Source organism: Lagopus muta, chromosome 1 (genome assembly GCF_023343835.1).
Source record: "Lagopus muta isolate bLagMut1 chromosome 1, bLagMut1 primary, whole genome shotgun sequence".
Lineage (NCBI taxonomy): Eukaryota > Metazoa > Chordata > Aves > Galliformes > Phasianidae > Lagopus > Lagopus muta.
The window spans coordinates 121,320,934-121,334,092 of NC_064433.1; the positions used below are offsets into that span (position 1 = coordinate 121,320,934).

Genomic DNA, 13,159 nt, shown 5'->3' on the forward strand with positions numbered 1-13,159 from the left:
CCCCTGGCTCTTTTCACAGTACAATTATATCATGAAATTCAGGTTCCCACCAGGCGTTCCACCCAGGCGGAGCACTTGATGACGAGGTCAGATGTACCAATACCAGCCTCACCTTTCTCAACACTGGAAAAGACTCAAAGAATGAGCAATGGTTTTCTTATTCAACACACCAACGCCTTTCAACTCTTCCAGTTTCAAAATAAAGGACCTGATTTCTTCCTTTTTCTTTCTTGTGATCAGTACCCCCAATCTATGTCTGTCCAAGCTTTAACCCAACCTGGAATCCAACCAGCACTGTGGCCTAGGTCAGCTCATGCCATAGATATTTGCATAGGAGTGATGATAGCATTGAATCCGACAAAATTCATACCAGAAATCTTTGCAATGAGAATCAGCTGCCAAGGAAAATATTGGGAACAATAAAACAAAGTCATGAACAGCTCTAGCTTGTTAAGATAACATCCAGTCTTGGCAGCCAGCAATGGACAAGCCAGCAATGGACTGGTAACTGCTGATTCCAAAGCTCATTGAGAAGATAAGTAAGGCTCAGCCCAGTGATGCCAGCTCAGAGTGTCAGAGCATGTCATGCTACTCAGCTGTTTCCCAAACTGGACACTTTCTGGACCATTTCCAACTATGTTTTTATTTTCACTTACCAGTGGGATGTGCAGCAAGACTTGAGAACATTTTGGGAGTTCCTACTGCGAATGACACAGACCAAAAGTGAGTCACAAGAGCTTCTCCTCTTGGAAATGGTGTAAGACCTTTGGAACCTTAAGGTAGCTCTTCATCTTACAACAGCCTACAGTTAACTTCTTTTCCATTGGCTTGCCTTGTAGCATGCAAGCTTTTCTAACAGTAATTAAGGCAGACCTCTAACCACAGCACACGGTGTTGTTTGAGGTGAGGGGATGCAGCATCCCACTGCCCATCTAACACGAGAATGGCTGATCTGAGGCCTGCAGCTCCAAGTCCTTCCCTCCTCATCTCACAGAACAACCTAACTGCCCCAGGACACCTCGGTGCCCTGTCTGGGTAACGACTGTGGAAAGGTTTCCAGAACGGAGTACGAATAGTATGGGGCGGTGACTCCTCACACACAAGGTGCCCAGAGGGAAGAAACGAAACCGGCACCGCCTCCACCGCGGCCCTTCCCACCACCTCCACCACCCTCCCGACGCTCGCAGCCGGCTCCCATTGGTCTCTTCTTTTCCCGCGTGACGCGGCTGCGGGCGGCGATTGGCCGAGGCTCGGCTGCGGGGAGAGGGCGAGACAGCCGCGCGGTTACCGTGGTGACGCGGCCGTACCCGGAAATGGGAAGACGGCGGGCAGCGCCCAGCGAGCGGCGGCGGCGGGCGGCAGGTACGTGCGCGCGCCCCCCTGCGAGGCGGGTGGCGGCTGCTCGAGGTGAGCGCGCTCTTAAAGGGCCCGCGACGGCCGCCCACCCCGCCGGTAGCGCGGTCGGCGCGGCCTGCGCACGGGAGATGGCCGGGCCCAGCGATGGCGAGGGGCCCGCGGGGGTCCGACGTGCGGCCGGCAGGGAGTGATGGCTCCTGGTCGTTGCCCCGGCGGGAGGATGGCGGCAGGGAGAGCGCAGAGCGTCTGCATGGTGTCGGACTTCTTCTACCCCAACATGGGCGGCGTGGAGAGCCACATCTACCAGCTGTCACAGTGCCTCATCGAGCGCGGCCACAAGGTGCTGGTGGTCACCCACGCCTACGGCGGCCGTAAAGGCATCCGCTACCTGACCAACGGGCTGAAGGTGTACTACCTGCCCCTCAGGGTGATGTACAACCAGTCCACCGCCACCACGCTCTTCCACAGCCTGCCTCTGCTCAGGTACATCTTCGTGCGGGAGCGAGTCACCATCGTCCATGCCCACAGCTCCTTCTCGGCCATGGCGCATGATGCGCTCTTCCATGCCAAGACCATGGGGCTGCGCACGGTGTTCACGGACCACTCGCTCTTTGGCTTTGCGGATGTCAGCTCTGTGCTCACCAACAAACTCCTGACCGTGTCCCTGTGCGATACGAACCACATCATCTGCGTCTCTTACACCAGTAAGGAGAACACGGTGCTGCGAGCGGCGTTGGACCCCCGCATCGTCTCCGTCATCCCCAATGCTGTGGATCCCACCGACTTCACCCCAGACCCGTCTAGGAGAGATGACAGCACTGTAACGATCGTGGTGGTCAGCAGGCTTGTTTACAGAAAAGGTAACGGTAGCAAAAAATGTTGATTTTGGTCATCATTCTCATTTGCTCATGTTGGATTCAGAGTTATATTTCTTCTCTGATAGAGAAGATTTGTAAACTGAAATTTGTAAAGTGCAAAGCTTGGCTTATGTTACTTTACTACCTTAGTGCATCCAGGCCTGGATGCACTTCCAGCACAGGAAAGATGAGCAGCTTTTGGATTGGGTACAGGGGAGACCATGAGGATGCTTACAGGGCTGGAGCACCTCTCCTATGAAGAAAGGCTGGCGGAGTTGGGCTTGTTCAACCTGGAGAAGAGAAGGCTCTGGGGTGACCTCACTGCGGCCTTCCAGTGCGTGAGAGGAGTATATAACAGGAGGGAGAGCGTCTTTTTACGTGGGCAAATAGTGATAAGACAAGGGGGAATGTAGCAGTAGGCTACATCATGGTAAGTGCTTTTACAGTAATGGCTTGTCCTACATTTTATGCTCTTAGGTGTTGATTTGCATAATGGTGTAACTTCTAATATCCAATACAATAACATCTTGCCTTCTATTTTATGTTCTTAGGTATAGATTTGCTTAGTGGTATAATTCCTGAGCTCTGTCAGAAGTATCCAGAGTTACATTTCCTAGTTGGAGGAGAAGGACCAAAACGAATTGTACTCGAAGAAGTGCGGGAAAGATACCAGCTACATGACAGGTTTGTTCTGAGTATGTTTCTAATCGCTGTACTTAAGAGGTAGGAAAGACAGCAGCTCCTTGCCTTCTTCCCTCAAAAACTTGAGGCTGGAGAAGGGAAAGTAGAAAGATCAAGCACTAACTGAGAACTTCTAGAGTTGAACTATTATCTTGCAAGTTGACCTGGTGTGAACCTTGTCTTGAGTCAGAGATAATCTGAATTTATCACACTATTAATGTACTTGCAGTATCACTATGGGGCATGAACTGTTAGATGGCTATTTATGTTGCTGTGTGAGAATGTGTTGCTTATATTGTCTGTGGGAATAATTGCTAATAATTCTGGAAGCTTCCTCCTTGCCATTGCTCTACTTTATTTTCTTTAACTCTTTTAATTTCAGTATGAAACTCTTCAGGCCAGAACTTATTTAGTATGTCTTCCTGTGGTGCTAGAGACATGTTCGTTCGAGTAAATGTTACCAAATGTTTCTGTGATGTCTGTAAATATTTCTTTGTTGTTGTTCAAAGGTAGTTTTTTATATAGCAAGTACCAGGTTCTTAATTTTCCAGTATCTGTACTGTACTTCAATCAGTAATTCTTCCATCTGCTCCTGTCTGGTATGAAATATACTTAATATACTTATTTGTTTGTTTTTTAGTTCTGTTTTTCTTTCTTCTGGTTTTCTAGTACCTCTGCAGAGTGATAGGCTCTGATCTTTGATGTTCTAATTTTTTTTATTTTTTTTTTTTTTTTTAATTTTGACCTTTGACAGTGGTCACACCTCATGCTGAAAATTCAGATAATGCATCTAAACACAGAAAGGCGCACTAATCTTTATTATGAATTCTGTGAAGCTGGGTTCTTGTAAAAAGCTAGAAGGATCAGCCAGTAGTATTTTGAAGGTGGTTGCTCTTAAAACAGAATGGGGAAACTCCTTCTCCACCAACTTTGTCTGGAAAAGAAGCAAGAGAGTCTTCTATTTCTTAATTGTTGATCAAGATTTAGAGATAATGGAACAAGGTGTCTGCGTTGCTTCCCTCTCTGTATGTGTGTATGACTGCAACTCATTTTTCAGTATATACGTGTCTTATGTTCAGCTGGGACGGAATTGTGTTCTTCATAGTGTCTGGTATAATGCTATGTTTTGTTTCTAGGAGAAAAACAATATTGATAAAGTACCGAATTTTATAGGTGCTTCTGAGCAGTGTTGTACAGAGCCAAGGCCATTCTCAGCGAAGGGCCCAAGGAGCGGGAAAGGAAGAGAATTAGGACAGCTGACTTAAACTGGCCAAAGGGATTTCCATACGATATGACATCATGCAAATGGAGTCTTGAAGGGGGTGGGAGTTCATCTCTCTCTCTTCCACTGCTCAGGGACTAGCTGGACATTGGTTGAGGGGTGATGAGCAATTGCTTGTGCACTACTTGCAGTATACATTCATATGTATTAATATATATATGTAGTCATAACTATTATCCTTTTTCTTTTCTCTACCTTAGTTAATAGTTTGATCTCAACCTCCAAGTTCTACTTTTGTATTTTTTTTCCATTCTCTCCCCCATCCCACTGGGATTTGGGAGAATGAGCAAATGACTATGGGGTACTCAGCCACTGGCCAGGTTAAACCACAACAATGTTTAACATTTTACAGAACTGTTACAGCACAAATCCAGTGTTTATCTTGTATTTTTTCTTATATACAGGGTACGTCTCCTAGGAGCCTTGGAACACCAGGATGTTCGAGATGTTCTAGTCCAGGGTCACATTTTTCTCAACACTTCCCTCACTGAAGCCTTCTGTATGGCAATTGTGGAAGCAGCAAGCTGTGGTTTACAGGTAAAACAAACAGGCAAACAAAAACCTCAACTGTCTAGAATGCATGTATCCATTTCAATCAAAATTCATGAAACTTGTAGTAGAGTTAAGAATACAGGCACATCTGCTAACTTTCAGTTTGAATTAACCAGACTATCTCTTCACAGTGTTACTGTGTATGTACTGATATTACAGATTGAAGGGTAGTTGATGTTCATGAAGACTTACTTTGACTCTGCTTATTGAGGAGCTCCTGAAAAATGGCTTAGGACCATAGGTGGCTGGTCAGTTGGACATACTAAACTACCAAACTAAACCATTGTTTGATGACTATTTTCCCTCTGCATCAAGGTCTGACATACAGTGTCTTACTTCAGCTGAATGCAGGCATTCAAATTAGGAGGAGAGAGAAGACACTGGAGCTATCACATTACAAGTCCTTTCTGGCTAATAGACAGCTCAATTTATAGATTGACAGCTAAAAGAAGAAGTTAATCAACAGTTATAAGGAACTGAGGTCCTCATATTAAAACCTGAAGACACTTTTTAAAAGACAAACTGATGAAGTATCTAATGATTTAACCCAGCAGGTAGTTAAGCCCCAGTGGGGTGGGGGAGAAAATGGGTGGGGGAAAAAGGTAGAACTTCTGAGTGAAGAGAAAGATTGTTGAACGGGCAAGAAAAAGGAGAAAAAAAAAAAACCCACAAGTGATACACATTGTTTGTCTTGTAGCAATGGTTGCCCCCTCCACCAACTCCTCTATGTTTTATTGTTCAGGATGATGTCATGTGGTATGGAATATCAAATATATTGGCCATTTTGGGTCAGCTGTCTTGATTTTTGTCCTCTCCTACCTTCTTATGTACACCCCCCTTCTTGCTAGTAGAGCTGCATGAGAAGCTGAAGAGTCCTTGGCTTAGTGTAAACACTGTTCATTCCCCAGTCATCTATTTTCCACTCTAGGGGTTGGAAGCTCTGTGGTTTTCTTACAGTTGCCTGCTAGAAATGATTAGAGAACACAAGTTGTAGCTTTAAAAATAATTCAGGTTACTGAAGTTCTAAAGAAATTCTTACAAAGGTTCAGCCTAGAAACTATAAACTGAAGGTAGATGTGGTAAAACTATTATCCACAAGTAGAGGCAACAGTTGTTGTGAGGGTCTATGGAGAAAAGGTCCAAAATCTAGTTGCACATAGTTTTCTACTGTGAGAAACACCTTTAGGGAAAATGTCTCCTTAATCACTCACTGGACCATCTTTTGTCTTACCATGTAATCAAATAATTCTGAACATCATTAAAAGTAATTTATTGCGCTAGGTCTTCTCTAGGGCTTATACCTTTAGTTCTCATGCAGGTAAAACTCCCAAAATAGGGCATCAGTCTTTGCCTTCATGGCAACCAGTCATTGTATTGGGTTTTTTTTCTCTTTTTCTCTTTGATAATGTTACATCTGAACAGTGAAACAGCATTATCATCGCTGTATTTTATTGTTATGCAGTGTATGTAGTAATTCTTTTGTTTCTTTCAAAGGTTGTGAGTACAAGAGTTGGTGGGATTCCTGAGGTGCTTCCAGAAGATCTCATTATTTTATGTGAACCTTCCGTGAAGTCTTTGTGTGATGGACTAGAAAAGGCAATTGCCCAGCTCAGATCAGGAAAACTGCCATCTCCAGAAAGTGTTCATAACAAAGTGAAGACATTTTATACGTGGAGGAATGTAGCAGAGAGAACTGAAAAAGTATGTACAACGACTTTAATTCTCTTAAAGTACATTTCTGGAAAGTGACTTTTTTGAAGCATTGTATGTGCATCTCTGTTTAATTTTTGAATGTTTTTTTTCCATCAAACTCAGGTGGTTTGTAAAAGTTCAGGAAATACTTCTCTTTTCCAAAATAGGCTTTTTTTTCTTTCTACTTGCTTTTTTTTCCCCCATGACATAACTCTGATAAATATTCTGAAGAATAGCCTAGGTCTTTAGTTACATTTCTATTCGTATAATTTTTTCCAGAGTTTTCACAGTAAGCAACTTTTCTGGCATAACTGGCAAACATGCTGCATAAGATTTATGAAAAGGAAAGGAGTTCATGACACAGTTTAGTCTGTGATATGCTAATGACTGGTTTAAAATGAGGAGACAAGAGGTATCTTAATGTCAGCAGACATATCTGAATATATATGAGCTATGGATGTAATGAAAATAAATTACCATGCTTTTGAAATCATATTTCAGAATTAGAATTGTGCTTCAGGGGGGAAAACTCAGTCATTAGTGAAGAATATTAACTGCAATAATTTATTCACTCCTGTAAAGATCTGTCACTCTTGACTTTAGCCCCTGTGTTTTGGACAAGAGTAGCTGGAACACATATGTCTTAATTACTTTGTACTGTTACTTAGATAAATCTCTCATTTATAAACTTCCTTGGAGAAGTGTCACATACAATGACTTTATCAAATACTGTCAGTACAACTTATCTTACGATTTTTTAACTGCAAACAACATTTCAATTGCAAAGTTTTTATAGAAGTCAGCCTAGATTTCAGCTGCTTTTGTAGCCCTTCCTTAAGACATGAAACTAAACTCTGTTAACTGGGAGAAGGACACACAGAGCTTAAGTTGCACAAAGGACAGTTGTTTGTTAGCTCATTGCTAATGTATTTGTAGGATGAAACCTGCAATGTTCTCAACAACAAAGCTCTTTTGTATGATTTGAGACTCGAGTTGTGTATGCAGGTCCCTGAAAACATTTTTCTGGTTTATGAAACTATATTGGATGTAAAAAATATATATTTTTATATATATGACGTAGCTAACCCTGATGTAGCTGTAGGTGTCCCTGTTCATTGCAAGGGAAGTGGACTAGGTGGCTTTCAAAGGTCCCTTCCAACTTAAGCTATTCTGTGATTCTGTGAAACACAGGACTAACCATATAATGTATGACTTTATATATATATTTGTCATTAATAGCATGTATTTTCACATTCATTAAAGCTTATCGTAGCAGTGTTTCTTTAATTAAAAATCAGTTTTATGTTCTGGTTTACTTACAGGGACTCTCTGTCTTTTCTCCTCTTAGGTGTATGAGAGGGTTGCAGATGAAGTGGTTTTACCAATGGATGAGAGACTTGACAGACTCATGTCTCACTGTGGCCCAGTGACTGGGTATATTTTTGCTCTTTTTGCTGTTCTGAACTTCCTTTTCTTGTTGTTTCTGAGGTGGATAACTCCAGATTCCATTATTGATGTTGCAATGGATGCCACAGGTCCTAATGGTGCATGGACTAAACAGTATTTTGGGGGGAAAAGAGGAAGAGTTAAAGAAGAACCTCCAAGCTCCAAAAGTGCTCAGATGGAAATTAAAAATGCACCAGTCCCTAGAGGTTTTAAGGCTTGCTGATAGATATTACTACTTAAGTTCTTCAGTTTCTTTCTGGAGTTCTTTGAAAGAAACTTGATTAAAATGTACTACCTCAATTTAGGATTATGTTCTAATTTAGTTTTGAGTTCTTGAAAGTATACGAACATCACTTTTGCACTTAAAGCTGAGGGAGAACATGGATTTTTTATGTGTCAAGAGCCTTTGAGACAAAAAATATTTTTTTTCTCTGTAAATTGAATATTACAGACTGAGTATAAGCTTTTGTGGTATTTTGAGAAGCAAAACAGAAAAATTATTAGTTTACTGTAATCTATATAAATTCCTTATAATTACTGCGATTTTTTGAGACCTATCTAAACAAAACATACCTTTTCTTTCCTAAGATGAAAATGGCACTTGAAAACACTCCTAAATTCTTTATTATTCTCAAATTCTGTATTACTTTGAATTCATTATTATCATAGAAATTTCAGAGACTTAGTTCTATCAGTTGTGTCCCAGTGATAGTGTTTTGCCTGCACAGCCTTATAATTTTGAATTCCTTTATGAAATTAGAAAATCAGATTATCCTGTTATTAAAACTCCATAATGAGTTTTTGATATTTTCAGAATGGCTGAATTTGTCCTCCTAACATACACATAAGAAAGAGAGGCAAAACTTAAGACTTTTTTTTTTTAATTATTTTTTCCTTAAAATACATAGGTGGCTTTTTAAAAAATAGAAAGGTGAGGGGATGATATTGTTTAGCCATTAGCATAATATAGTATAGCCTTCAGAACCAGCTCAGGCCTGAAAACACCTCCAGCAGACTATGCCAAAGCATAAAGTAATGTGTGTGTGTGTGTGTGTGTGTTTATATGTGTGAATGACAGAGAGAAATCTGTGAGAGCTTAACAAGCCTTAACAAGCACCATCCTACTCTTATTTGTTATTATTTTTTTCCATTTGCCATTCTTCTGCTTTTTATGTAAATGGCATTACAGTCCATCTCTGGGAGGGACAGTGTTAGCATGTGTGATTTCACTGAGACCACACCAGAAGCACTGTCAGACAGGTTCTGCAAGTTAACTTTAGAGAAGGCACCCCTTCAATGGGAGTAACCAATAGATAAGCTTTTCTTGAAGGGAAAAAAAAGTTCCTTGCACCTGTTAGCTGTAAGTTATTTGTAATAGGAACAGCAGAACATGCAGATGTGAGAGGAGGCAAACCTCTCACTGATGTCAGACAACCATCAGACTACCCCCTGCCTAATGCACCAGCCTGATTTCTTTTTCAACTGAAAAAATGATGATTTTTTTTGACCCTCAGTATTATGTAGTTGGACACTGTTTTAGTGTTAAAACTGTGCAATATGAAAATACTGTTTTCAAACCCTTGAAGGGTAGTATTTGAAACACAGCTTTTGTCAGTGTCATCTTGTCAGTTAGGGTACATTATTGCTAGAGAAACATTTGATAATTTAATTGACCGTATATTCACGAAACTTGGAAATATTATGTGAAATACATGCTACTTACAAAGTATTTTCTTTTAATAGCATTTTTTAGCTTTTGATACATAATGTAAAATATGCATTGTCTTACAACTTGAATCTTTCTCTATGTTAACAGTGGAGTTCAGCTAAAATGGTGCCACATGTTATGGTAAATGGGTGGAGATAAGGTAATGTTTTACTTACAAAAGTTACTTACTTTTTTAAATAACAACATTCTAGTTTATAGCAGCTCTTTAAAAAAAATACTGATTATAATTCCAGGAAGATGTTATGCAATTTTTTAAATAATTTATTGATTCCGGTTTATTTCTTTTGGTTTCCCACAACAGCTACAAAAACAGACGTAATTTTCAGTAGGATTATGATAATCTATTAAAAAAAAAATCTATTTTTTCTTTTGTGGAACATTGTGTACTTACAACAAAATGGTTCATCTAAATGTTTATTTCATTTTCAATAAAGAATGGGTATTTTTCATTAGTATGTGGAAATATACAATTAGAAAGTATAGGAATATACTGCATACTGCTGCTTGTCATCATTTGTGGTTGGGCTTACAGTGATGACTTAGTGATGACTAAAAACACTTTGCATAAGCGAAAATATTTAAGCCATAACTGGTTTTACTACACATATACTGTTTCCCAATGCATGTAACTCTTTGATTCACTTACCTATCTTGTGCAATAGAGCAAGGGGTGATGTCACCATCACTCAACCATTTACAGTTTTGTAAAGCAGCAGTGAGTGAAATGGAAAACTTTGTTTGAAGGGAGCACAATAATGAGAAGTTGAGCAGAGGTGTTGTTTTATTCATTTCCAAACACATATTCCTAAAATACAATTTAATAAAACCGAAATGTTTCCGTTATGGTTGTGGGTGACATTTGAGTATTGTGAAATACTGAGAAAATGTTACCAACCAGGGAGTGATACTGAGTAACATCTTGCATCAAGCAAAGCCTCCTGTGTGGAGGAGGAGGGAATGCACCAAACCCTTCTGTATAGAAGCTTAATTGCCCCCCTTCATAGAAGGGACTACCCAAGTGCACCCAGAAGTGTTTTGAACTACTTCATTTTAGCGGTGAAAATTTTGCATCGATCCATATTAAAATTCTATCACACAGATACAAGGAGAAGTTGTGTTTCCAGTACACTATTTGCAGACACTGTGAAGTATAGACTGCATGCTGGTAGTTGAAAATTGTGTTAAACCAGAGCAAGTATAAAGTGAAGTGTGAATGTAAGATTTGCCTTTTAGACTGTGTTTTAGAGGATATGGGTAGATCTGTAAGAAGCTGGCTGCACTGTAATGAACTTACTTTTTTGTGATCTAGCTTTTCTTCATCTTTAACAAATAAACTTATTTTTTCTCCTTTTGATATTTATGTTGTTTTGCTAGTCCTTTTATTCATATGTACTTAGGCTCATTTATTGTAAAATTTCAGTTACATAAAAACTCACTGTAAACAAACATAAGAACAACCCATCCTGAAAGTATTTCACAAATGTTTTTTTAAAGATCAATTTAACATATTTTTAATATATTGCTTGACTTACTATCATTAAACTACTCTTGTCATATTTGCTCTGTATTTTTCATGACACCCAGAAGTACATTGACTTCTATAGTTTTTCTAATTATTCTCACACTGATGCAGTCACTTGGATGAAAGGGATATACTTTTTGTTGAAGAATAAAGCTGAGAGCAAGATGCTGTTTTACACCTGAATCTGTCTTTGTACTGAAGTTACACATTTTTCTTGTGAACCTAACAGGATTATTTTCACGCTCTGACTTGTTTCAGCACCAGCTTAAGTCTGGTGGTGATGTTTGTGTGGGATTTATTGAACAGTACCATGTATAAACTGATTGTCTAGTACACATTGTTTTTTAAAGCTTGTTTAATCAGGAGGGACTGGTGGAATGCATCTAGAAGGTGAGTCATCCTGTGCTATCATAGGTGTTGGAGGCAGATAAGATATTAATTACCAGCTGGAATTCCTTGTCATCCTGCCCAGACAGTAGAGGTTTAGATAACCAGAATATATGTGGTGCAACGGGCTATGGGTAGGTGAGATGAATCCTTCATCTGCTTGATGAGAGCAAACAGTGAGTCACTACATACAACCCTTTCTAAAAGTTGGAGTGTTATTACTGTGCTATCTAAGGATGCAAATGAGGCAATGGTTGCATGGAAAGTAATATCATTTATTAGATCAAACCGATAGAAAAATAGCTAGGTTCTCTACCATGTATTCTTGTTCTGGTTCCCTTAGAGATAATGTATTTGTGTCTTTTTTTCCAATTATCTTATTTAATTGAAAATGTTACTCAAACTCTCAATTAAATACTTTAGAAATACACTGCTGTAATTCAAAGACTGCCAAGCATAAAAATAGACTTAATTCCTCTTTTAATTTTTTTGAGAGGAAGTTCCTCTCTGATTTTTATTTCGTGGCCAAATTCTTCAGGCCACATCTGACATTTTTCTTACAACTGAAGTTAAGGTGACCCATAATTAATTTTTCTTTTTTTCTCTCTAAGTCAGTCTGTTTTTTCTTTTGTGCTCTTTCCTTGCAGGCTTTTACATTAAAGATAAATAAAAATTAATTTCCAGTTCTTCAAGGGATCCAGTTAAACTATTCACTCACCACATCATGACATTTATACTGAAGGACTAACATATCTTCTGGATATTTTGATTTGTCAGTTTGGTAATCACTCTAACAGAAGACTGTTGTGGGTTAGGCATTGTGCTGGAGTTCTCAGTGAGGCATGTTTTTTCTACCAAGTGTTGAGGTGTTCAGTTCAGTCCTGCAACCTATCAGTAAGTTGCACAATCCATCCTATTCAAAACACAACACAGCGACACAAAGCAGCAAGGGAGGTACATTTCCTGTTTCTGTACTGTGGTTGCTCTTCCTTTGTGTAACATCTGCAATTCCTATCTTTTGTTGCTCACCTTCCTTTAGTTTTAGAAATGCCAAATGCTTCTGAGTGATCATGCCAGATCTTGCTATTTCTTATCTGACCACCACCTTCATCTGTATCAGTCCTTCCCACTGCACTGTTCAGCTGCCTTCTTACTGATGACTTTTTGAGTTCAATCCAATACTGTTCTTATATGCAAGTGATTATGCATAAAAACTCATGAGTTTTTCTCAAATGACTCCACCATTTAACTCAGCTCTTTAAGTTGTGCTGTTCTGAAGCCAGGAACGTGAATTTGCTGCTATACAAATGAAGCTTGTCTTTCTGGGATAGTCATTTTTATTGTGTTCATGTTGTTTTAGACCTCCTGGAGAGCTCTTCATTGTTACTAGGATTTCATACTCCTTCAGGGTTAGGAGAATTTCAGCAGAAATTATCTGATCTCCAGTTTCTTGTATTTTTCTGCAGGTTGCAGACTCGTACAAGTTTACCTCTTATCTACCCAGTTGACTGTGAAGGCAGATAACACATCTTTGCAACCAAATGTCAGTTTTGTGGTCACCCTTTTAAAAAGTGCTATTCCTTCTTGCTTGCATCATATTAAAAGGCAGTTTTAGGCTCTCTAAAAAAGGCTCTCTACTTTTTTTTCTTTTTTTT

General features: G+C 39.6%; 1 protein-coding gene across 1 annotated transcript; it reads left to right on the forward strand.

Moving 5' to 3' along the window:
- The first annotated feature begins 1,334 nt into the window (after positions 1 to 1,334).
- Positions 1,335 to 11,258, forward strand: PIGA (phosphatidylinositol glycan anchor biosynthesis class A). Its single transcript, XM_048931420.1, has 5 exons — positions 1,335 to 2,216; positions 2,765 to 2,897; positions 4,581 to 4,713; positions 6,223 to 6,429; positions 7,769 to 11,258. Exons 1-5 carry the CDS (start codon positions 1,547 to 1,549, stop codon positions 8,087 to 8,089), a joined length of 1,464 nt encoding a protein of 487 aa, XP_048787377.1. The 5' UTR covers positions 1,335 to 1,546; the 3' UTR covers positions 8,090 to 11,258.
- The last annotated feature ends 1,901 nt before the right edge of the window (positions 11,259 to 13,159 follow it).

Bases quoted from the DNA above. Each gene is read 5' to 3' on its own strand.
- PIGA (XM_048931420.1), top strand. From the start codon at position 1,547: ATGGCTCCTGGTCGTTGCCCCGGCGGGAGGATGGCGGCAGGGAGAGCG. The intron at 2,217-2,764 runs GTAACGGTAGCA...TTATGTTCTTAG, and splicing joins CAGGCTTGTTTACAGAAAAG to GTATAGATTTGCTTAGTGGT. The intron at 4,714-6,222 runs GTAAAACAAACA...TTTCTTTCAAAG, and splicing joins CAGCAAGCTGTGGTTTACAG to GTTGTGAGTACAAGAGTTGG.